The sequence below is a fragment of the Nerophis ophidion genome, linkage group LG06 (assembly GCF_033978795.1).
Source record: "Nerophis ophidion isolate RoL-2023_Sa linkage group LG06, RoL_Noph_v1.0, whole genome shotgun sequence".
NCBI lineage: Eukaryota > Metazoa > Chordata > Actinopteri > Syngnathiformes > Syngnathidae > Nerophis > Nerophis ophidion.
The window spans coordinates 12,576,650-12,602,674 of record NC_084616.1 but is presented as its reverse complement, the minus strand read 5'-3'; the positions used below and the strand labels follow the sequence as shown (position 1 = coordinate 12,602,674).

At 35.8% G+C, this 26,025-nt stretch overlaps 1 protein-coding gene, 1 long non-coding RNA gene and 5 other non-coding genes across 10 annotated transcripts; 6 read left to right on the top strand and 1 right to left on the bottom strand.

The window, feature by feature from the left end:
* The first annotated feature begins 1,696 nt into the window (after positions 1–1,696).
* On the top strand, positions 1,697–5,092 carry irx7 (iroquois homeobox 7). The gene is made up of 2 exons (XM_061902679.1): positions 1,697–2,486; positions 4,325–5,092. Exons 1-2 carry the CDS (start codon positions 2,265–2,267, stop codon positions 4,940–4,942), a joined length of 840 nt encoding a protein of 279 aa, XP_061758663.1. The 5' UTR covers positions 1,697–2,264; the 3' UTR covers positions 4,943–5,092.
* Positions 4,077–26,025, bottom strand: LOC133554213 (uncharacterized). Of its 4 annotated transcripts, none has more exons than XR_009807078.1 (5): positions 26,000–26,025; positions 11,305–11,423; positions 8,700–8,958; positions 8,197–8,255; positions 4,077–4,603 (listed from the first exon to the last, which is right to left on the bottom strand). It is a non-coding gene; the product is annotated as an uncharacterized LOC133554213 (long non-coding RNA). The 4 variants fall into 4 exon arrangements; XR_009807077.1 differs by lacking the exon at positions 26,000–26,025 and adding an exon at positions 14,265–14,595 and having other exon boundaries at positions 8,185–8,255; XR_009807075.1 differs by lacking the exon at positions 26,000–26,025 and adding an exon at positions 14,265–14,595.
* trnah-gug (transfer RNA histidin (anticodon GUG)) lies at positions 19,239–19,310 on the top strand. The gene has a single exon. It is a non-coding gene; the product is annotated as a tRNA-His (tRNA).
* On the top strand, positions 21,215–21,287 carry trnam-cau (transfer RNA methionine (anticodon CAU)). The gene has a single exon. It is a non-coding gene; the product is annotated as a tRNA-Met (tRNA).
* On the top strand, positions 21,554–21,625 carry trnah-gug (transfer RNA histidin (anticodon GUG)). Its single transcript has one exon. It is a non-coding gene; the product is annotated as a tRNA-His (tRNA).
* On the top strand, positions 21,819–21,891 carry trnam-cau (transfer RNA methionine (anticodon CAU)). The gene has a single exon. It is a non-coding gene; the product is annotated as a tRNA-Met (tRNA).
* On the top strand, positions 22,870–22,942 carry trnar-acg (transfer RNA arginine (anticodon ACG)). Its single transcript has one exon. It is a non-coding gene; the product is annotated as a tRNA-Arg (tRNA).

The following is a 26,025-nucleotide window of genomic DNA, read 5'->3' as shown; positions in this document are numbered from 1 at the left end:
TATATAATATATATTAATATGTATTTATACATATATGTATATATATAAATATGTATTTTGTATTTATATATAAATATATGTATATTAATTTATATTTATATATGTATGTATTTGCAAATGTAATATATTTTTTATAAATATAGAAAATTATATATTAAAAACTCTTAAATTAAATATAACTTAACCTCTAGTTTTTTTCTATATTTAAATTAAAAACAAAACAAAAAATGTTTCTACTTAATCTGATAAATGTCACAAATATGGTGAATATATTATATTATAGCTAGCACTAAATATTTAAAAAAATATTTTAGTCTGTTTTAAAAATACAATTCGAATATAATCATTTAGTCAAGTTGAAAATGTTCTCTTTTAGGTCATAAAATCTGATTTAAAAAATATACAGTAATAAAAAAGATACTAAAAACGAAATATTATTCAAACTTATGTATACTTAATTTAATATTCGCAATAATATTCAATTAAATGAGTAACAAATTAAAACTATTAATTAAATGTTAAAATAAATATTCTATTGTAGTCATAAAACAAAACAAATAAAACAATATTTTTCATGTGTAGTTTTAACCGAATCGCAAAGTAAAAACTATATATATATATATATATATATATATATATATATATATATATATATAATATACATTTATTAGTATATTGATGTATGTATAATTTGTATTATATATATATATACATAGTACATTTTTTTCTGCATTTTAAATTAGAAAAAAAAATTTAATCATAAATTTCACAAATATAATGTATATGTTTGTATATTATAATATTGCTACTACTTAATATTAAAACAATATTTTAGTCTGTTGTGAAAACATAATTCAAATATAATCATTTAGCCAAGTTGAAAATGTTCTCTTTTAGGTCATAAAATCTGATTATTTTTTTTTTAAATACAGCAATTAAGAAAATAAAACACTTCAAATGAAGTATTATTCAAACTTGTGTACTTAAATTACAATTAGATACAACATTCAATTAAACGATGTGTAACAAATTAAAACTACTCGTTCAATGTTCAAATGTTCTCTTCTAGTCATAAAATAAAATATTTTTCACGTGTACTTTTAACTGACTCTTAAATTAAAATATATATGGCTATTTATATAGAATACAAAGATATTAATATAAATATGTATACAAATTTGTATTTCAATATATTTGTTTGAATAAATATATAAACATTTTTTTTTTAATGAAACAAATTACCTGTAGTTAAAAAAACTACAAAAAAACAACAACTGCTATCTCTATTTCATCTGATAAATGTCACAAATATGATGTCAGTGTTGTATTCAAACTAGCAGTTGCTTTGTGGTAACCACTAAATATTTTAACATTATTTTAGTCTTGTAATAACATGTAGTCAAGTTGGAAAAACAACAACAAACACTTCAAATGAAGTACAATTACATATTCAATTAAACGATGAGTAACAAAACTATTAGTCAAATGTTAAAATGTTCTCTTCTAGTCATAAAACAAAATATTTTTCACGTGTACTTTTAACTGACTCAAATTAAAATATATATATACAATACAAAGATATAAATATGTATACGAATTTGTATTTCTGTATATATTTGTATACAAAATATTTTTGGGATAAATATTAAAAAAATAAATAAAATCAAAATGAAACATAGTTTAAAAAAAAAATATATATATACATATAGATATATTTAAATAAATAAACAACTACTTTCTCTCTTTCATCTGATAAATGTCACAAATATGATGAATATATTATAATCTAGCCCACTTGATATTTTAACATTATTTTAGTCCATTGTAATAACATGTCGTCAAGCTAGAAATGTTCTCTCATTAGGTCATAAAATCAGATTTAAAAAAATACAGTTAAGTAAAAAAAACACTAAATGAAGTACCATTCAAACTCGAGTGTACTTAAATTACAATTAGATAATCAATTATTAAGAGTAACAAATTAAAAGTATAAATGAAAGTGAAAGAAAGCGGATAAAAGTTGACATAAATGCAAATGTGATCTTAAAAGAAGCTTTGATGGGATTTTGTCAAAGCTGATTTTTTTTTTTTACCGACCTGTCAATCAACATCACCCCCCCCCTCCCCTTTAAGCCCCGCCCCCCGCTGGCAGCTGTTGTATAAAAGCTGCTGATACACTTTGTAAAGCCCACTTTCGAACCTCCTCACTGCTGTTGTTATCATCATCATTATTATTATTGCTATTATTCACACTAGCAGGGACGATGCCAGCCTCACCAGCCGACTTCGGAGCCTTCTTCCTGGACCGCAGCGTGCCGGGACTCGGCCTGGGCGCCCCCGGCTACCAGCTGCCGGTGCTGGGGGTCCAGCAGCAGCATCTGGCAACCCTGGCGGCCGCCGTGCCCGTCACTTACTCCGGACTACACGGATACAACTTCATCCCCTTGGCGGCACAACAACACCACCACAGACACCTCGCACACTTGGTGAGTTCTCACACACTTTTAGTCAGCTCAACGACTCTTTCACTTGCGCTGCTATTCTCAGTTTTACGGTAATGGATGTATCCCACGTGACACAACTCGTCCATTTTTAATTTCACAAAACCGAACGAAAAATATTTTTGACTTATGTCGAAATATTTTTTATTTTTAAAATTTTTTTTTATGTCCGCGTTTCACATTAAACATAAAATAAAACTTTTATTTCTCGACTTTATTGTCATTATATTTGCATATAACGGGATTTAAGGTGCGGTAGTGGGATGAATAAATAACACAAGAGGTAATAAAGAAAAGAACTAACAATTGAAATAAAAAGACTACTATCCAATAAAAATAATAAGCAATCCTGTACAATATAGGAAGGAAACTACCGTAAAGATTAGAAAAGATGTGCAAGCCAAAAATAATAATACTGAAGAGCATAAATAGTCAATACTTGAAATACACTTGGTTTAAAATAATAATAAAACATTACTCAACCTGAATGTGTTGCACTGTTAAGCGAACATAAATGGACAACTTTATTTTACAGCGGAATGGTAAAATAGTTTCTATATAGCTTGTACTGTTAAAATAATGACATATTTACATCATAATAATAATTAGCATTTACCAATCTATTGGTTGCCTTTATGTACAACTCTTTATTTTTATCTGAAACAACTTTTTGTGTAAGGCGCCGCTCCATATTTTATTTTATTTTTTTAATTGGAAAGCAATGAATATATATTTGGTAATATTTTTTGTTAAATCATTTCCAAAGTGTATAAAATACACTTAAAAACAAGAAATAACACACCGATTAACAAAAGTGACTAAAAAGTAATTCATATCTGCTTTTAAAAAAATCGAAATCTAATGAAATAGAATCAAATGAATATGACAAATAACACACACACACACACACATATATATATATATATATATATAAAACGAATATGTGTGTGTGTCCATCCATCCATCCATTTTCTACCGCTTATTCCCTTTTAGGGGTCGCTGGTATATATATATATATATATATATATACACACACACATTGATATGTTTGTGTGTGTATATTTATATATATATATAAGCTTGTATATGTATACACACATTAGACACATTTTAAAAGTTGGATTATATCAGTTAAACTAATATTAAATATCTTATTAGAAAAAGTAAATATAAAAAAACAAAAAGTGAACAAAAACTTTACATTCAGAAAAAAATGTGTGTATATATATATATATATATATATATATAATATAAATGTAAAAGTTGAAAATGTACAAAATAACATTTAAAATATAAAATAAATGTCATAGAACAATTTTAAGATGTATATAATCCAATAAAAAACTGTAAAAATAATTATAGAATGAAAAAAATATAGAATGATAAATTAAAAGTATGAATATTACAGTATAAAATGAAATAAAGTGCAAAAAATATCAGTTAAATTATAAATATAAAAATATAAATACATACAATAGAAATATATACAAAGTCATTAAATTGAATAAAAATAAGTATACAATACTAATAAATTAAAAGTACAAATATACAGCATATAATAAAATAAAAAGTGTAGAAAATATCAGTTAACTTTATAAATATAAAATATATTTACATTAAAATATGTACTTCAATAAACAAACAAAATATTACAGTACATTCAATATAAAATAAAATTAGCACATGTATAATAAAATAAGATGTTATCGGAAAAAAAAAGACACTTAAGAAAAGTAAAAAAGGTAAAACAACAAATAGTTGACGACCAATAAAATACTTTAGATTGAATTTGTGGAAATGTTGACGTTTCTTTCTGGTTTCAGGGCAATGGCTTCGACCTGAAGACCTCCCCCTACCACCACCACGCTCTTTTGGCACGCGGGGGTCCCTTCTTCTCGCCCTACCGGGCTGGCACGGCCGAGGACCCTGGACGCGGGGGTGCCAAGGTGGCCACCCGCGAGAGTACAGGGGCGCTGAAGGCGTGGCTCAGCGAGCACCTGAAGAACCCTTACCCCACTAAAGGTGAGAAGGTCATGCTGGCCATCATCACCAAGATGAGCCTGACGCAGGTCTCCACCTGGTTTGCCAACGCCCGCCGCCGCCTGAAGAAGGAGAACCGGGTCAGCTGGGCCTCCTCCAGGTCAAAGTCTGACGAGGAGGACGAGGAGCAGGAGAGCGATGAAGAGGAGGAGGAGGAAGAGGAGCATCCTGCAGAAGGAGCCCAGGAGAAGACTTCGGAGGCGACCTCGCAGCCTCCGCCTGTGGAAACTCCTCCGGACGGCAAAGACACGCCCAAACCCAAAATCTGGTCCCTGGCCGAGACCGCCACCTCAGAGTCGGCAAAGACGGAGCACACGTATCAGACCGCGGGCAGGATGTGGGCGGAGTGGGCCTCCAGGGGCGCCCTGGTGGTCCCCGCCTCTTACACCCAGAACCACTGAGCAAAGCCCTTGTGGACTTAAAGCATTGACGCACTTTAATACACCAAAGATGTTTTATGTAAAGAAATTATTTTTTATACACATGTAAATTATATTTCCTTCTCTCCAACAAATAGTTTTACTTCAATAAAATTTCATTCAAGACAAAAATGTGAATTATTTGGGGCGTTTGTTCCTAAACCCCCAGTTAACCTTTCTTACTATACAAATGCTACCCGCTTTCCAAATGTAATCAGAGCATTTTTCACTGTATTCAAACATTAAACTATATAATTAAAAAAAATAATTTGTAGAACAACATCGTGCTTTCCAAATATATTAATTGCACTATTTACTGTATTCAAATTATATAATTGGACAACATAATTGGTACAGCAATATCCTGCTTTCCATTTTTTACAGTATTTAAATTATAACATAAAAAAAACTAATTGGGACAACATCCTGCTTTCCAAATGTAATCATTTCATTTTTGTTGTACTGTATTTAAACATTAAATCATATAATTAACGTAATTGGTACAACAGCCTGCTTTTTACTGTATTTGAACAATAAATTATACAATTGAATAGTGAAGTGAAGTGAATTATATTTATATAGCGCTTTTCTCTAGTGACTCAAAGCGCTTTACATAGTGAAACCCAATATCTAAGTTACATTTAAACCAGTGTGGGTGGCACCGGGAGTAGGTGGGTAAAGTGTCTTGCCCAAGGACACAACGGCAGTGACTTAGGATGGGGGAAGCGGGAATCGAACCTGCAACCCTCAAGTTGCTGGCACGGCCACTCTACCAACCGAGCTATGCCTAATTATGCTAAGCATAATTGGTACAACAACTTGCTTTCCAAATAGAATAATTGCATTTTTATTTTACTGTATTTAAACAAATTATATCATAAAATAAAATAATCTGTACAGCAAAATCCTGCTTTCCAAATATAACTGCACTCTTTACTTTATTTAAGCATTTAAATTACATTATAAAATAACATAATTGGAACAGCAATATCCTGATTTCCACATAATATATATATATATATATATATATTTTTTTTTTTACAGAGTTTAAACATTCAAATTATATAATAAAATAACATGGTACAACATCCTGCTTTCCAAATAAAATTGCTTTTTTTTTTTTACTGTATTCAAACATTTAAATTATATAATAAAATAACATAATTGGTACAACATCCTGCTCTCCAAATATATTAGCATTTTTTGTAATTTATTTAAACACTTAATTATAGAATTAAATAATTGGTACAACATCCTGCTTTCCAAATAAAATAATAATTTTATTTAACTGTATTTAAACAAATTATATAATTAAATACGATAATTGGTACAAGAACTTGCTTTCCAAAGAGAATAAGTGCATTTTTTAAACTGTATTTAAACATTTATATTATAAAATAACATTATTGGTACAGCAACATCCTGCTTTCCACATATAATTTCCTTTTTTTTTTTTTACTGTATTCAAACATTTAAATTATATAATAAAATAACGTAGTTGGTACAACATCCTGCTTTCACTGTAATTAAACTTTAAATTATACCATGAAATAACATCATTGGTACAACATCCTGCTTTCCAAATATAATAATTGCATTTTTTTTACAGTACTTAAAACATTTAACTTATATCATAAAATAACAAAATTGTACAGCAACATCCTGCTTTCCAAATATAGTAACTAAACTTTTTACTGTATTTAAACATTAAATTATACAATTAAATAACAATTGGTAGAGCAACATCCTGCTTTCCAGATATAATAATTTCATGTTTTTTACAGAGTTTAAACATTTGAATTATATCATAAAATAACATAATTAGTACAATATCCTGCTTTCCAATAACATATATATTTATTTTTTCACTGTATTCAAACATTTAAATTATATCATAAAACATAATTGGTATAACATCCTGCTTTCCAAATAAAATAATTGCTTTTTTTTTACTGTATTTAAACATTTAAATGATATAATATAATAACAATTGGTACAACATCCTACTATCCAAATTAAAATAATAGCCTTTTTTACTGTATTTAAAAACTAAATTATATTGTTAAATAACATAATTGGTACAACATCCCACTTTACAAATATAATAGGATTTTATACTGTGTTTAAACATTATATAATTAAATAACATAATTGGTACACAATCCTGTTTTCCAAATATATTTTTTTTATTCTATTTAAACATTAAATTATGTAACTAAATAACAATTGGTAGAGCAACATCCTGCTTTCCACATATAATAATTTCATTTAATTTTCCCAGAGTTTAAACATTCAAATTATATCATAAAATAACAACTTGTACAACATCCTGCTTTCCAAATAAAATTGCAATTTTTTTTTACTGTATTTAAAAATTTAAATTATATAACATAATTGGTACAACATCCTGCTTCGCAAAAATAAAAGCCTTTTTTTTTTATCTATTTTTTTACTGTATTTAAACATATTATATAATTAAAAAACATAATTGGTACATCCTGCTTTCCAAATATAAAAATTGCATTTTTTTATGTCATCAACAATTTTAATTATATCATTAAATAACAGTTTTTCATTCAAATATACATTTACCATAATGAACTTTAAGGAAATTGTAATATTAATACAAATAATTATTGCATTTAAGAAAAATATTCTACTTTTACAAAGCTGGTAATTGCATTTTTACGTATAATTTGAAATTAATTATAGTTAAATGTCGTACAATAAAAGTATTTTAAAGTTGACAAGAAATTTGGCATATTACAAATAATTATAGTTTTTAAAAAAATCCTTTAAAACTATACCTAAAAAGAATAAAACAGTTTTTAAGTTGACACTTAGACAATTAACAAAACACAAATAATTATTGTATGTAAAAATATACCTAAAAATGGGACTTTATAATGGAAACATTTGCATTGTTAACTGTACTTCATTTTTTAATTATATTATATAGTTTCACCCCAATTTTTTAAAATTAAAAATAATATAAGATATTAAAATAATTTGATGTACATCATAAATGTAGATGACATATCAGGTGCATTTTTATTTGTGCCAGCACATAGGAAATTAACTTAAATGTATTTATGTCATTAATTACCGGTAATAAACTAAAACAGTACATTTTTTTTTATCATTAAAAATATGTAAAGGAGATATTTGTATTTTTACTGTGGGAAAAAAGGAAAGAACTACGTTTTCATGATATCATACAACACCTTGCTGTGTACCTGTCCCGCCAAGAATCCACAGACATGCTGGATTGGATGATGTGGTTCTTTACTGGTAGCTGCAATGAGTGATCAGAACGCACATACACACAATATGTGGTTAGCGGGAAATTCTGCTTAAGTACATAACATTTTCATATTTTTACAATTACATGAAATGCAATTACAGATGTGACTTAATACAATGGTTTTTAACAGTATACTTTTTAACGTAGTGGTTTTAACTTGCTTTTATCTTTACTGGTATTACAATTAATTCAATGCGACATATTTTTAACTTTTTTTTAAGCCAACAGCATCTTTTTTTTTTTACATATTTAATGAAATAGAAAAATACAAAATACAAGACATGACACAGATAATTAAATGGACTTTTAGCACCCTCTAGTGGTGACTAGCGAATATGACAGGCCACGTTGTTCCCATGTTAACATGGCGGACAATACAAAAGTTGAATATAAACGTCTTGTCACATAAAACGCACAAAGTGCAACAATTATTACCTGCAATGAGTGATCAGAAGGCACATACACACAATATGTGGTGGACACCTCCGCTGGTTTCGATGCCTACAGGGGAGAAAGAAAACCTTCAGTGCAAAATAGTAATACACAGACTGACCATAAGTCCTCTTTTGCGGGGTGGTCCAGGCGGGGTTTCTTAAATGCCTCAAATGTCCGTCATTTTGAGTCAGGGTTGCGTGTATCTTCAATGCACGTCCAGGGTTAAGAAGAAACTAAAAACAAAGGTGTGCGCAAACATCTGTGAGGGAGGGACAGAGACAGGGAGAACGAGAGAGTGAGGGTGTGGATTGATTGTTAATCAAGGCATACTTGGTCAACAGCCATACAGGTCAAACTGAGGGTGGCTGTATAAACAACTTTCACACTGTTACACATATGCACCACACCAAACAAGAGTGACAAACACATTTCGGGAGAACATCTGTACCATAACACAACATAAACTCAACAGAACAAACACCCAGAAACCCTTGCAGCACTAACTCTTCCAGGACGCGCCCCCTCCCCGCTACATATTTACGTTATGTACAATCAGAATGAGAAATACTTTATTAATCCCCAAGGGGAAATTAAAATATAGAGGCTACTTTGAATATTTCTACCTCTGCACTTGTTTCCAAAACTGTGAATGTTACAGAATATACGTGTGACTTATTTTGTTATACTGTCAACTTGTCAAGCAGTGTCGGTGTTAACGCACTTTTTGTGTCTTTTTAGCACATTGAAATCAGAAAGGATGTTTTTTTTTTTACCATTTGCGGCCCAGACATAATGTTTTAAAGACTCACGGCACACTCAAAAAATACTATTAAAATAAACAAAAACATAACAAAAGTGAAATAACAAAGCTTAAAGGTGAAATGTCAAAGTTGACTGATAAAACAAAGCTGTTTTTTTTTTCTTTCAAACTGTCATTGCTCAAAACATAATATTGAATCAAAATCAATTTTTTTTAATGAATTATTGTCCTATCCAAGGTTCCCATTACGTCACATCAAATATTCCACTTTGAAAAATATTTCTGGTGGAAGATTTTGCACATTGTGTGTGTTTGCCATAAAAAACAATTACAAAAAAACCATACTGGTAGTTTTTTTGACAAAAAAGGGCGGAAAACAAACAAAAAAACTGCATAAAAAAAACTCAAACATTTTTGAAATGAGGAATAGATCTGAAATTGATGAAGAGATTTAAGCATCAAATATAAAACGTATGTATGCTGTGGCACAGTGGTTTTCAACCTTTTTTCAGTGATGTACCCCATGTGAACATTTTTTTTTTAAATTCTAGTACCCCCTAATCAGAGCAAAGCATTTTTGGTTGAAAAAAAGAGATAAAGAAGTAAAATACAGCACTATGTAATTAGTTTCTGATTCATTAAATTGTATAACAGTACAAAATATTGCTCATTTGTAGTGCTCTTTCTTGAACTATTTGGAAAAAAAAAGATCTAAAAATAACTAAAAACTTGTTGAAAAATGAATGAATGGTTTATTTTGAGCCATGCAAACAAAACAAAAGAATGACATAAAATACAAAAGAAATATATACATACATTATTTTTACACCTACATTGAAAACATTACATGTGACTAATCTTTTGTAGATGTCAAGATTGGCTCAAAAGGAAGTGGGAAGAAGTAAACTTATTATGTCCCACCCCTATACATATACAATATATATTTACAATATATAATACAATAATATATATAATATAATTCAGTTCAGTGGTTGCTGCGTAGATGCTATATATTATCTATATATAATACATTTAAATTCACACACACTTACATATATACACACACACATATTTACAATTTATATGTATATATATATATATATATATATATATATAGGCGCCAGCGCCCCCCGCGACCCCGAAAGGGAATAAGCGGTAGAAAATGGATGGGATGGATGGATATATATATACACACACACACACACACACACACACACACGCACACACACACACACACACACACACACACACACACACACAGAGACAGACACACACCTATATAAATACTATATATATATAATAAATAGTATATACAATATACACTTTTGTCTAAACATTATTAACAGTTTATGGTGCCTATGAAACAAGTGATTAAATTATAAATAAAGATTTCTACACATGAGGGTAATCATCAACTTAAAGTGCCCTCTTTGGGGATTGTAATAGAGATCCATCTGGATTCATCAACTTCATTCTAAACATTTCTTCACAAAAAAAGAAATCTTTAACATCAATATTTATGGAACATGTCCACAAAAAATCTAGCTGTCAACACTGAATATTGCATTTCTTTTCACAGTTTATGAACTTACATTCATATTTTGTTGAAGTATTATTCAATAAATATATTTATAACGTTTTTTGGAATTGTTGCTATTTTTAGAATATTTTTATAAAAATCTCACGTACCACTTGGCATACCTTCAAGTACCCCCAGGGGTACACGACCCCCCATTTGAGAACCACTGCCCTAGCACACCATTGTCATTATTTCATGACCCAAGCAAAACACTTTTTACTTTTATACTGAAATAAATACACCTACAACATCCATCCATTTCCTACCGCTTGTCCCTTTTGGGGTCGCAGTGAACGCTGGAGCCTATCTCAGCTGCATTCGGGGCGGAAGGCGGGGTACACCCTACAACTGGGGTGTCCAGACTTTATCCACTGAGGGCCGCACACTGAAAAATCAAAGCATTTTGATATTTTTTATTTTAAAAAACAATAAAAAATATGTGTAAAAAAATATACATTTCGGCCTCCACTCAGGCTTGATCCCAGGGACCCCAAAGGATTTTGGTCAAAAAAATATAAAAGATGTGCCATTATTCAGTATTATTATTACATTTTTAAATCTCTAGATCAACATAGGGTCTATCTGTCAATACAATGATTTTAAAGACTTAAGTTGTATGCTCTTTTTGTCATAACAAAAAAAAACTGTTATTTATGGAAAAATCACAAAATATGCAATATTTTCACCCAATAAATTTTTCAAGTGGAATATTTGAGATTATAGAATAATTGGAGCATTAAAAAGGTCAATAACTCATAACACCATTGATTTTAATGAATTATTATTTTTGGAGCAATGACACTTAAAAACAAATCACACTAAAATTATTGGAGACCCAAAAGGGTCCCACTCATTAAAGTGTTAAAAAATAATATATAATTTTTTTTACTGTTTACTTTTAACACAATAATCTCGAGATGAACTTCAGATCTATCCATCAATTATAAGTTTTATTGTTTTTTATGTTTTTTGTTTGTTCATTTTAGGCCCTTCTTTAAAAAAAACTGTTCAGTTTTTTATATGGCAGACACAAAATATGCAACATTTTCCCCCCAAAATATCTCAAAATGGAAAATTTGACGTGACGTAATTGGAGCCTTGTATAGGTCAAAAATTCATAATGACATTGATTTTGATTCATTATTATTTTTTAAAAAAAGAAACAGCTTGCATGGCAGCTTTGTGTTATTAGAGTCAACATTGCAACATTTTCTTGTTACATTTCACCCGTTTGCTCTTTTATACCACTTTTTACGTTATAAAAATTTTTCAATCGTGATTTTAAAATGTGCCATGGGGCCGTTAGAAAATTACCTGCGGGCCGCAAATGGCCCCTGGGCCGGGGGGCCATTCATTCACTTTCTTCTTTCCTTCGTGGATCTAAACTTTACAGCTGCTGCTAGTTTTTTCTATTTATTGTGTTGCAGGGCAGGGGCCTTGTGGGGCCGGTAAGAGCCGACTTAATATCACAATATTTCATCATTGATATATAAACTATCAGACTGTGTGGTGGGTAGTAGTGGGTTTCAGTAGGCCTTTAATGTATTCAGTTGTAAACATTCATTCACTTTCTTCTTTCCTTCTTGCATCTAAACTTTATAGCTGCTGCTAGTTTTTTCAATTTCTTTATTTATTGTGTTGCAGAGCAGGGGCCTTGTGGGGCCCGTAAGAGCCGACTTAATATCACAATTTTTTCATCCAAAAAACTTGCTGGTTGACATGTGGTAGAAAAACATGTTTGCTTGACCGCTCTGTTCCAAATTAAAGCTTCACAACAAACAAAGAAACACCGGCTGTGTTTTGGTTGCTAAAGGCAGCTGCAATCCACCGCTTTCCACCAACAGCATTCTTCTTTATAGTCTCCATTAATTGAACAAATTGCAAAAGATTCACCAACACAGATGTCCAAATTACTGTGTAATTATGTGATGAAAAGAGACGACTTTTAGCCGTGTGTGGTGCTGGGCGGAAATGTTCGCTCCAATCAATAACGTCACAAACATAAGTGTCATCATTCCGCGACGTTTTCAACAGGATACCTCGCGGGATATTTAAAATTGCAATTTAGTAAACTAAAAAGGCCGCATTGGCATGTGTTGCAATGTTAATATTTCATCATTGATATATAAACTATCAGACTGCGTAGTCGGTAGTAGTGGCTTTCAGTAGGCCTTTGACAACCTTTTTTCCCAAAACACAATATAGAATGTGAGCTATAACAAGATAATGTATATGTTTATCATTTGTTTTCAAAACGCCTACAAAAATGTGGGACCCCAAAAATTTACTGTGGGACCCCATTTTTATGACATGGCGGGAAGAGACGCCATTTTGAAAATACCTAGCGCCAACACCGCTGTCAACAGAGGAGAAAACATGCTTTATTTAAATAAATATATTATTTATAAAGCAAGTTCGAGTATCATTAGCAAATGTTCACCTCGTCCCGGCCTTGGCACGAATATAAGTGTCCTCTTTCTGGTATTTCAGAATATGGTCGGTCTAGTAATACGTTTGACGTGAGCAACAACCAATTGAAAACGAGAATTCCCCCAATACAGCATTCCAACTGCTGTTAAATAACTGTGTATTTTACAATAAATCTCAAGTTAGCTTTACAGTCATTTATAAAACTTTGCAGAGCATTTCAGACCGTGGCTTACCTTTGGCAAAGTCCGGGAAGTCTGCTAACAACTTCCGGTTTGCGGTCATATTTATAAACTTTTTGCTACCAGCAGATGGCGCAATTGGACCTCTCATTGCATAACAAAACAATATATATATTTATATATATATATATATATATATATATATATATATATATATATATATATATATATATATATATATTATAGCAGGAATTTCACTCAAATAATCAAAGTATTTCTTATACCCGTTACATATATATATATTTAAATATAGCAACGCAGTACAATGAATTGAAATTACATCTAATGTTTGTATGACGTCATCAAAAAATGAGTTTAAAAAAAATAGGACTTTTTATTTTCCGTCCTAAGACTTCAGTTTGATGTTTTTTTCTTTTCCCAGCAGGCTGAGAAATGTTTCGTTCGTTGATTAAAGACACCAAAGACAACTTCGACGTGACATTTTCTCCACGCTAACGAGGACTAGCCTCATGCTAATGAACGGTTAGCTGAATGCTAATGAGGATGAGCTTCAACAAAGTGACGAAATACTCAAACACTTCAACCGGATTACTGACCTTTGACGTGCGCACACACGATGCTCCTGATCGATCACTTCAATCGATCGGCACCGCAAGGCGTTCAGTTCTTTTCAGACAAGAACTAGGAACTCGGGCCAACATTAGCGAGCTGTGACGTCACAAGTCCCCGCAGGCAGTTTGTCAAAATATGTGTTTTGGTCCGCATTATCTCTTTGAAAACAGCCTGTTTTTTTTTTTTTTCAAACGACAAAAATGTTAAAACTCACATTACTTTCTTCGTTTAAATAAGTGACAGTTCTGGGAATCGAATTTGTGTCTAAATAGCGTCTCGTCCTACTGTTGTCGCGCTAACATCTGCTGCCATCTTGTGGCCTTGGACGGTAACTGCAGCGGTCCGTCTTGGGGAAAATAAAACAGGACAAGAAAATGTTTATTTTATTTTATTGGTCAGCAACGTCATGGTAAATAACCTCAGCATTCCAAGTAATACTAGTATTTATCATGTACATACATACATCATATACAATATGTTTTCTTAATAAGGTTAAGAAAACATACAATATACAGTCGTGGTCAAAAGTGTTCATACACTTGTAAAGAACATAATGCAGTGGTTCTTAACCTTGTTGGAGGTACCGAACCCCAGCAGTTTTATATGCGTATTCACCGAACCCTTCTTTAGTGCAGAAAAAAAAAAGGTTCAAATTCAAGACAAAGTTATGTTTTTTTACTTGTGCACAAACTGAACCGTGCATGAACATCACCTTGTTCAAAGAACAACACAAACAGGGCATGAACTCACAACTAATTACACACCTGCAAATCAAATGGAACATTAGAGGGAACATTATTTTGGGGTATCCATAATAACGCTGATAGGGAGAAGTTTTTATTTACACGATGAGTCGGGTGTGTCTTGAGCTTCACCGTGGAAGCTCCGCCGAACCCCCGAGGCCGACTTACCGAACCCCTAGGGTTCAATTGAACCAAGGTTAAGAACCACTGGTATGATCAATAAGTTGAAACATGTCATTCGTTCTCGCTTCCTAGATGGAGACTTGATTCTTCAGTATAATCAGTAAGTTGAAACATGGTGAAAAATGACATTTGTCCTCGCTCCCTAGATGGACACTTGATTCTTCAGTATTATCAATAAGTTGAAGCATGGTGAAAAATGTAATTTGTCCTCGCTCCCTAGTTGGAGACTTGATTCTTCAATACAATCAAGAAGTTGAAACATGGTAAAACATGTCATTTGTCCTCGCTCCCTAAATGGGCACTTGATTTTTCAATATAATCATGAAGTTGAAACATGGTGAAAAATTACATTCATCCTCACTCCCTAGATGGAGACTTGATTTTTCAGTAAAATCATGAAGTTAGTACATGGTGAACAATTACATTTGTCCTCGCTCCCTAGATGGAGACTTGATTCTTCAATATAATCAATAAGTTGAAACATGTCATTTGTCCTCGCTCCCTAAATGGACACTTGATTCTTCAATATAACCATGAAGTTGAAACATTTTTCATAAATTACATTCGTTCTCGCTCCCTAGAAGGAGACTTGAATCGGCGGCATAGTTCAGTTGGTAGAGTGGCCGTGCCAGCAACTTTAGGGTTGCAGGTTCGATTCCCGCTTCCGCCATCCTAGTCACTGCTGTTGTGTCCTTGGGCAAGGCACTTTACCCCCCTGCTCCCAGTGCCACCCACACTGATTTAAATGTAACTTAGATATTGAGTTTCACTATGTAAAGCGCTTTGAGTCACTAGAGAAAAGCGCTATACAAATATAATTCACAAAATTCACAATTCTTCAATATAATCATGAAGTTGAAACATTTTATATAAATTACATTCGTTCTCGCTCCCTAGATGGAGACTTGATTCTTCAATATAATCAATAAGTTGAACAATAGTGAAACATGTCATTTGTCCTCGACCCCTAAATGGAGACTTGATTCTTCAGTATAATCAATAAGTTGAACAATAGTGAAACATGTCATTTGTCCTCGCTCCCTAGTTGGAGACTTGATTTTTCAGTATGATCAATTAGTTGAAACATGGTGAAAAATGACATTTTTCCTCGCTCCCTTGATGAAGACTTGATTCTTCAGTATAATCAATAAGTTGAAACATAGTGAAAAATGTAATTTGTCTTTGCTCCCTAGATGGAGACTTGGTTCTTCAGTATAATCCTTAAGTTACAACATGGTGAAAAAGGTCATTTTTCCTCGCTTCCTAGGTGCACATTTGATTCTTCAGTATGTCATGGCTGTCTTGTGTTTCCAATAATTTCAATTTTTTTGTGATCGAGTGATTGGAGCACATACTTGTTGGTCACAAAACACATTCATGAAGTTTGGTTCTTTTATGAGTTTATTATGGGTGTACTGAAAATGTGAGCAAATCTGCTGGGTCAAAAGTATACAAACCGCAATGTTAATATTTGCTTACAAATTTTCCCTTGGCAAGTTTCACTCCAATAAGGCGCTTTTGGTAGCCATCCACAAGCTTCTGCTTGAATTTTTGACCACTGCTCTCGACAAAATCTGTGCAGTTCAGATAGATGTGTTGGTTTTCTTACATGGACTTGTTTCCTCAGCATTGTCCACACGTTTAAGTTTGACCACATAACTTTCCTCCAGAAGGTTTTATCTTTGTCAGATGAACCAAAATTGAGCCAAAATACCCAGCAATATGTTTGTAGGAGAAAAGGTGAGGCCTTTAATCCCAGGAACACCACGCCTACCGTCAAGCATTATGCTCTGGGCTTGTTTTGCTGCCAATGGAACTGGTGCTTTACAGAGAGTAAATGGAACAACGAAAAAGGAGGATTTCCTCCAAATTCTTCAGGACAAGCCCGAAGGTTGGGTTTTGGGCGCAGTTGGGTGTTCCAACAGCACAATGACCCCAAACACACTTTAAAAGTGGTAAAGGAATGGCTAAATCAGGTGTGGAGAGGCGGAGACGACGGGCCGACGGCGGGGCGGGGCACGCTGGAGCCCTGCCCAAGATGGCGGCAAGGAGGCGGAGAATGCGGCGGAGCGGAGAGGGAGAGACGCCGCCGTAATCTAATTCAGGTGCGTGGATCAGGCACCGGCAAACAATTAACATTTCTCCTTATGATGTATAAAAGGGGAGAAGGAGGACGGATCAAAGGAGGAGTTGGAGAGACGGCAACAGCGACCAAAAAGCAAGAGAGAGCAAGACACGAGAGACTAAAGAGCGGACTGGAGAGCGAGACACGGAGGAGCGAGCAGTGGGAGCGACGACAGCGTAAAAGACTGCCTTTATTGGGAAATAAAAGAGTCCAACCTGCTCAAGTGAGATGTCCTTCCTGGGTGGTCAGTGGAACCCGAGGACGACAGGGAAAGTCGTCCACATCAGGCTAGAATGAAGGTTTTAGAATGGCCTTCACAAAGTCCTGACTCAAACGTCTGGACAATGCTGAAGAAACAAGTCCATGTCAGAAAACCAACACATTTAGCTGAACTCCACAACATTTTGTCAAGAGGAGTGGTCCAAAATTCAAGCAGAAGCTTATGGATTGCTACCAAAAGCGCCTCTTTGCAGTGAAACTTGCCAAGGGACATGTAAGCAAATATTAACAATGCTGTATGTATACTTTTGACCCAGCACATTTTCAGTCGACCCATAATAAGTTCATAAAAGAACCAAACTTCATTAATGTTTTTTTTGTGACCAACAAGTATGTGCTCCAATCACTCCGTCACAACAAAATAAGAGGTGTAGAAATGACTGGAAACTGGAAGTGTATGTAAACTTTTGACCACGACTGTATATAATAACCTTCTAAGTGTGTACATTTTCCTTCAAGCCAAACATGTTCAAATCAAAACAGTTTCAATACATAACACCTAGTCAAGTATTTTAGCAAACAAAACTGACTTTTTACAAGTAGAATAGAATAGTGTACATGTACCTTGTTGGTGAGGACGAGTAAACCAAGCAAGTTAGCTTTAGCATTAGCATTAGCCATCAATTTCTCACATCAACCAAAGACTATAAAAATGGGACCCGTTACCTCCCTGCTTGACACTCAGCATCAAGGGTTGGAATTGGGGGTTAAATCACCAAAAACCATTCCCGGGCGCGGCCACCGCTGCTGCTCACTGCTCCCCTCACCTCCCAGGGAGGGGGTGACCAAGGGTGAATTTGCCACACCTCGTGTGTGTGTGACAATCATGGGTACTTTAACTTAACTCAGATGACAAAAATTGCCTTCAATTATCGGCGTCACGGTCCTAAATGACGTGGTCGTCATGGCGACAAAGACATTTCGCTCATCAAAGTCCCGTTTTGGGACTCCTGGCAGGAGAGGACTTCGGCTTTCCCGTTCTCCTGCATCACGTAGTTGCCGTTTACCGTGAGGAGTCGATCGCTCGGATCGTCCTTGTTCTCCTCGGGAACGCCCGTGGTGGCGTCCTCCGACGAGGGCTGCGTCACCACCAACGGGCGTCCTGGTGGGACCACTTCCACGCCTGGCGCCTCATTCTCAGATTTGTTTTCTATGAGCGGGTTTTGCACTCGCACCTCACTGATGTCCACCTGTGCACACACACACACTGGTTATCATTAGGAATGGGGACCAAGTTGTTGATCAGGACTTGTGGGGACCACATCTTTCTACAGCTTGTGGAGGCATAAAAAAAAAAGTTTCACCACTTAAATGTTAAAACAAATCTTTTAAAAAGGTTTTCCTTTAGGGAACCTGATTTTTTTTGTCACCATACCGTCAGAGGTCTACTAAATGTGACTGTGTAAACGGAGCGATGTCCCCATTAAGTAAGCATTGCCAGAACACACACACACCAACACACACACACACACACACACACACACACACGAATGAAGGTAAAAACTTATAGACAGACCAAATTAATTCTTGTGGAAAGGAAATCATTTACCTTTTTCTTTTCTTTTTGCCCTGAAAAAACAAAGAAATGAACATGTTCAATTATGTGCCTTTAGAAATCCTGCTCAACAGCTGTGATCGTATAGTGGTTAGTACTCTGCGTTGTGGCCGCAGAAACCCCGGTTCGAATCCGGGTCACAGCAATCAAATTACTTGTAGTGTGTTAACTAAAAATTATTTCTTTTTTGACATTATGTTGTTAAGTGGAATAACAATGAAAAGCTACAGTCTAGCCTCGTGCTCCCGATGTGTTGTTCAAATTGCAATTTTTAAGACATCGTATAGTGGTGACGTAACGACTGGTGAGCTACATCCGTTGTCATATCCTCTTTAGCGGAAGTAGTGTCAAAGCGCTTTGAGTACCTTGAAGGTAGAAAAGCGCTATACAAGTACAACCCATTTATTTATTTAGCGCAGTAGGTAGCGCGTCAGTCTCGTAATCTGAAGGTCGTGAGTTCAATCCTCACACGGGGCATGTGTTTTTTGTTTTAGCGGGTTGGAATCCCTTCATTGTCACTGTTCAAAGAGGAACTGTGATTTTTGGGGGGAATTTTGATTATTATTCAAAATCCCTAGTGCCATTAGCTCGATCCTCACACGGGGCAGTCATGTTTCTTTTCAGTGTGTTTGAGTTCCTTCATGGTCACTGCATTGTTAGTGTTTAACCCCTTTTGCCAGAGTCAACATTCTACGTGTCCAGCGTTATTTACCAAATCAATTTAAACAAGGGCTAGTGGCGCAATGGATAACGCGTCCGACTATGGATCAGAAGATTCTAGGTTTGACTCCTGGCTAGCTCGGCAAGCTTTTGTACTTTAAACCAAAGTCAAAGTTCCGTATGTTAATTTGCTATAGCAAGAGTGATCTACATCTGTGATCGTATAGTGGTTAGTACTCTGCGTTGTGGCCGCAGGAACCCTGGTTCGAATCCGGGTCACAGCAATCAAATTACTTGCAGTGTGTCTTTTTGTGTGTTAACTAAAAATATTTCTTTTTTGACATCATGTTGTTAAGTGGAATAACAATGAAAAGCTACAGTCTAGCCTCGTGCTCCCGATGTGTTGTCCATCCATCCATCCATTTCCTACCGCTTATTCCCTTTCGGGGTTGCGGGGGGCGCTGGCGCCTATCTCAGCTACAATCGGGCGGAAGGCGGGGTACACCCTGGACAAGTCGCCACCTCATCGCAGGGCCAACACAGATAGACAGACAACATTCACACACTAGGGCCATTTTAGTGTTGCCAATCAACCTATCCCCAGGTGCATGTCTTTGGAAGTGGGAGGAGGCCGGAGTACCCGGAGGGAACCCACACATTCACGGGGAGAACATGCAAACTCCACACAGAAAGATTCCGAACCTGGATTTGAACCCAGGACTGCAGGACCTTCGTATTGTGAGGCAGACGCACTAACCCTCCTGTCTCTGGCCATGCTCCCTCCACCCCAGCGGACGATGGCGTGGAACACCGCAGAGGCCACCACAGTGGATATGTTTCTTTTACTTTTTATTCATAGCTGTATGAGTGTCTGGTTGTATCTGCTGCTTTAATGTCTTTAATGTCTGTCCTTTGTGTTCTTTGATGTTTGATGTTTCCCTCTTACACACATGTAAGAGGGATGTGTTCTATGGCTATGAGTTGTTGTTTTTTTCCCTTGGCCTCAGTCTGCACCCCCTCTTCAGGGCCCAGGCTAAGACTGATTTTTTTATTTTATTTTAAACTTCTATTTTTTTCTCCCATTCCCCCCCGCCCCCTTGTTTACCTGTATCTCATCTTTTTTGTAAGGGGCGCTGGAAGCCGGCAGACCCGTCAGCGATCCTGTTCTGTCTCCCTGTAATGTTTGTCTAATCTTGAATGGGATTGTGCTGAAAATTTCAATTTTCCTGAAGGAACTCTCCTGACGGAATAAATCAAGTACTATCTAATCTAATCTAATCTAACCCCTCTGCCACCGTGAAGCCCCCCCGATGTGTTGTTCAAATTGCAATTTTTAAGACATCGTATAGTGGTGACGTCTCAACTGGTGAGCTAAGCTTGAGTCTGATAGCCTCGTTAGCGCAGTAGGTAGCGCGTCAGTCTCATGATCTGAAGGTCGTGAGTTCGATCCTCACACGGGGCAGTCATGTTTCTTTTCAGTGTGTTTGAGTTCCTTCATGGTCACTGCATTGTCAGTGTTTAACCCCTTTTGCCAGAGTCAACAATCTATAGGTCCAGTGTTATTTAGCAGAGACGAGTACATCAAGGGCTAGTGTCGCAATGGATAACGCGTCTGACTGCAAATCAGAAGAGTTTGGGTTCAACTCCTGCCTAGCTTGGCAAATTTTTGTACTTTAACCCAGAGTCAAAGTTCCGTATGTTAATTTGCTATAGCAAGCGTGGTCCACAGCTGTGATCGTATAGTGGTTAGTACTCTGTGTTGTGGCCGCAGGAACCCCGGTTCGAATCCGGGTCACAGCAATCAAATTACTTGCAGTGTGTTTTTTTGTGTGTTAACTAAAAATATTTCTTTTTTGACATTAGGTTGTTAAGCGGAATAAAAATGAAAAGCTACAGTCTAGCCTCGTGCTCCCGATGTGTTGTTCAAATTGCAATTTTTAAGACATCGTATAGTGGTGACGTCTCAACTGGTGAGGTGAGTTTTATTCCCATAGCCTCGTTAGCGCAGTAGGTAGCGCGTCAGTCTCATAATCTGAAGGTCGTGAGTTCAATCCTCACACGAGGCATGTGTTTTTTGTTTTAGCGGGTTGAAATCCCTTCATTGTCACTGTTCAAAGAGGAATTGTGATTTTTTTGGGGGGAATTTTGTCTATTATTCAAAATCCCTAGTGCCATTAGCTCAATCCTCACACGGGGCAGTCATGTTTCTTTTCAGTGAGTTTGAGTTCCTTCATGGTCACTGCATTGTTAGTGTTTAACCCCTTTTGCCTGAGTCAACAGTCTAAGCGGCCAGTGTTACTCACCAGAGCAGCATTAACAAGGGCTAGTGGCGCAATGGATAACGCGTCTGAGTACGGATCAGAACATTCTAGGATCGACTCCTGGCTAGCTCGGCCAGCTTTTGTACTTTAAACCAAAGTCAAAGTTCCGTATGTTAATTTGCTATAGCAAGAGTGATCAACAACTGTGATCGTATAGTGGTTAGTACTCTGCGTTGTGGCCGCAGGAACCCCGGTTTGAATCCGGGTCACAGCAACTAACTTTCTTGCAGTGGGTCTTTTAGTGTGTTATCTAAAAATATTTGTTTTTCGACATTATGTTGTTAAGCGGAATAACAATGAAAAGCTACAGTCTAGCCTCGTGCTCCCGATGTGTTGTTCAAATTGCAATTTTTAAGACATCGTATAGTGGTGACGTAACGACTGGCGAGCTACATCTGCTGTCATGGCCTCGTTAGCGCAGTAGGTTGCACGTCTGTATGAAGGTCGTGAGTTCAATCTTCACACGGGGCATGTGTTTTTTGTTTTAGCGGGTTGGAATCCCTTCATTGTCACTGTTCAAAGAGGAATTGTGATTGTGGGGGGAAATCTTGCCTATTATTCAAAATCCCTAGTGCCATTAGCTCGATCCTCACACGGGGCAGTCATGTTTCTTTTCAGTGAGTTTGAGTTCCTTCATGGTCACTGCATTGTCAGTGTTTAACCCCTTTTGCCTGAGTCAGTAATCTTCGTCTCCGGTGTTACTCACCAGAAGAACTTAAACAAGGGCTAGTGGCGCAATGGATAACGTGTCTGACTACGGATCAGAAGATTCTAGGTTCGACTCCTGGCTAGCTCGCCAAACTTTTGTACTTTAACCCGGAGTCAAAGTTACGTAGGTTAATTTGCTGTATAGTGGTTAGTACTCTGCGTTGTGGCCGCAGGAACCCTGGTTCGAATCCGGGTCACAGCAACCAAGTTTCTCGCAGTGGGTCTTTTTGTGTGTAAACTAAAAATATTTCTTTTTTGACATTATGTTGTTATGCGGAATAGCAATGAAAAATTACAGTCTAGCCTCGTGCTCCCGATGTGTTGTTCAAATTGCAATTTTTAAGACATCGTATAGTGGTGACGTCACAACTTGTGAGCTAAGACTGTTGTAGCGCAGTTGGTCTTTTCAGTGAGTTTGAGTTCCTTCATGGTCACTGCATTGTCAGTGTTTAACCCCTTTTGCAAGCGTCAACAATCTACATATCCAGTGTTATGACCCGGAACAAGGGCTAGTGGCGCAATGGATAACACGTCTGAATACGGATCAGAAAATTCTAGATTCGACTCCTGGCTACCTCGGCAAACTTTTGTACTTTAACCCGGAGTCAAAGTAATGTAGGTTAATTAGCTGTAGCAAGGACAATTAACAGCTGTGATCGTATAGTGGTTAGTACTCTGCGTTGTGGCCGCAGGAACCCCGATTCGAATCCGTCACAGCAACAAAGTTTCTTGCAGTGGGTCAGTTTGTGAGCTATCTGAAAATATTTCTTTTTTGACATCATGTTGTTAAGTGGAATAAGAAAAAGAAGCTACAGTCCAGCCCTGTGCTCCCGACTAGTTGTTCAGATTGCAAGTGGCACATGGGACTATGTATCTGACTATGGATCAGAAAATTCTAGCCTCTACTCCTGGCAAGCCCGGGAGGCTTTGGCAATTTAACCTGAAACCAGAGGTGTTGGAGGTAAAATTTCTGTAGAAAAAAATGGTTGACACCTGTGATCACATAGTTGTTAGTACTTTGCATTGTGGCTACAGCAAACCTGGTTCAAATCCAGGTTGCGGCAGTTAAAAACTGCGCAGCTTGTCTGTCATCTAAAGAGACCTATTTTTCAATGTTACATTTTTGGATAACGTATCAAACTAATGCAATGCTGACAAATTTATGGAATACTATAATTTTCCTTAGAAAACTTTTCTTTCTTGAAAAGTTACACACATTTTAAATGAAATATATATATTTTTTAATGATAGTTGAATTGTTTGTTTGAAGAAATTGGGTACCAAAATTTTGGTATCGAGAAAACCCTAATCTGTACATTGAAGTCTCTGCAGAGAGTGGTGAGGACGGCAGAAAAGATCATCGGGACTTCTCTTCCTCCTATCTTGGAGATCGCAAAAAGCCGCTGCCTGACCAGGGCTCAGAAAATCTGCAGGGACTCCTCCCACTTCCCACCAAGGACTGTTTTCCTTGCTGGACTCTAGAAAGAGGTTCCGCAGCCTCCGTAGCAGAAGTTCTGTAACAGCTTCTTCCCTCAGGCCGTAAGACTCTTGAACACATTAAAATAATCCCCTCAATTCCCCCCAAAAAGGGATTAACTCGCTGGAATGTAACAACAATACAACATACATCCATACACCTGGATGCATATGCAAAAGTGCAATTTATTTATCTGTAGTATTTATTTATATCTGCACCTTATTGCTCTTTTATCCTGCACTACCACCAGCTAATGCAAAATAAAAATGTGTTCTTATCTGTACTGACGTGACGTAATTGGAGCCTTGTATAGGTCAATAATTCATAATGACATTTTGATTCATTATTATTAAAAAAAAAAAAGAAACAGCTTGCATGGCAGCTTTGTGTTATTAGAGTCAACATTGCAACATTTTCTTGTTACATTTCACCCGTTTGCTCTTTTATACCACTTTTTACGTTATAAAAATTTTTCAATCGTGATTTTAAAATGTGCCATGGGGCCGTTAGAAAATTACCTGCGGGCCGCAAATGGCCCCTGGGCCGGGGAGCCATTCATTCACTTTCTTCTTTCCTTCTTGGATCTAAACTTTACAGCTGCTGCTAGTTTTTTCAATTTCTTTATTTATTGTGTTGCAGGGCAGGGGCCTTGTGGGGCCGGTAAGAGCCGACTTAATATCACAATTTTTTCATCCAAAAAACTTGCTGGTTGACATGTGGTAGAAAAACATGTTTTCTTGACCGCTCTGTTCCAAATTAAAGCTTCACAACAAACAAAGAAACACCGGCTGTGTTTTGGTTGCTAAAGGCAGCTGCAATCCACCGCTTTCCACCAACAGCATTCGTCTTTATAGTCTCCATTAATTGAACAAATTGCAAAAGATTCAGCAACACAGATGTCCAAATTACTGTGTAATTATGCGATGAAAAGAGACGACTTTTAGCCGTGTGTGGTGCTGGGCTGAAATGTTCGCTCCAACCAATAACGTCACATAAGTGTCATCATTCCGCGACGTTTTCAACAGGATACCTCGTGGGATATTTAAAGTTGCAATTTAGTAAACTAAAAAGGCCGCATTGACATGTGTTGCAATGTTAATATTTCATCATTGATATATAAACTATCAGACTGCGTAGTCGCTAGTAGTGGCTTTCAGTAGGCCTTTAAGTAACGTTTATGACAACCTTTTTTCCCAAAACACAATATAGAATGTGAGATATAACAAGATAATGTATACGTTTATCATTTGTTTTCAAAACGCCTCCAAAAATGTGGGACCCCAAAAATTTACTGTGGGACCCCATTTTTATGACATGGCGGGAAGAGACGCCATTTTGAAAATACCTAGCGCCAACACCGCTGTCAACAAGAGGAGAAAACATGCTTTATTTAAATAAATATATTATTTATAAAGCAAGTTCGAGTATCATTAGCAAATTTTCACCTCGTCCCGGCCTTGGCACGAATATAAGTGTCCTCTTTTTGGTATTTCAGAATATGGTCGGCCTAGTAATACGTTTGACGTGAGCAACAACCAATTGAAAACGAGAATTCCCCCAATACAGCATTCCAACTGCTGTTAAATAACTGTGTATTTTACAATAAATCTCAAGTTAGCTTTACAGTCATTTATAAAACTTTGCAGAGCATTTCAGACCGTGGCTTACCTTTAGCAAAGTCCGGGAAGTCTGCT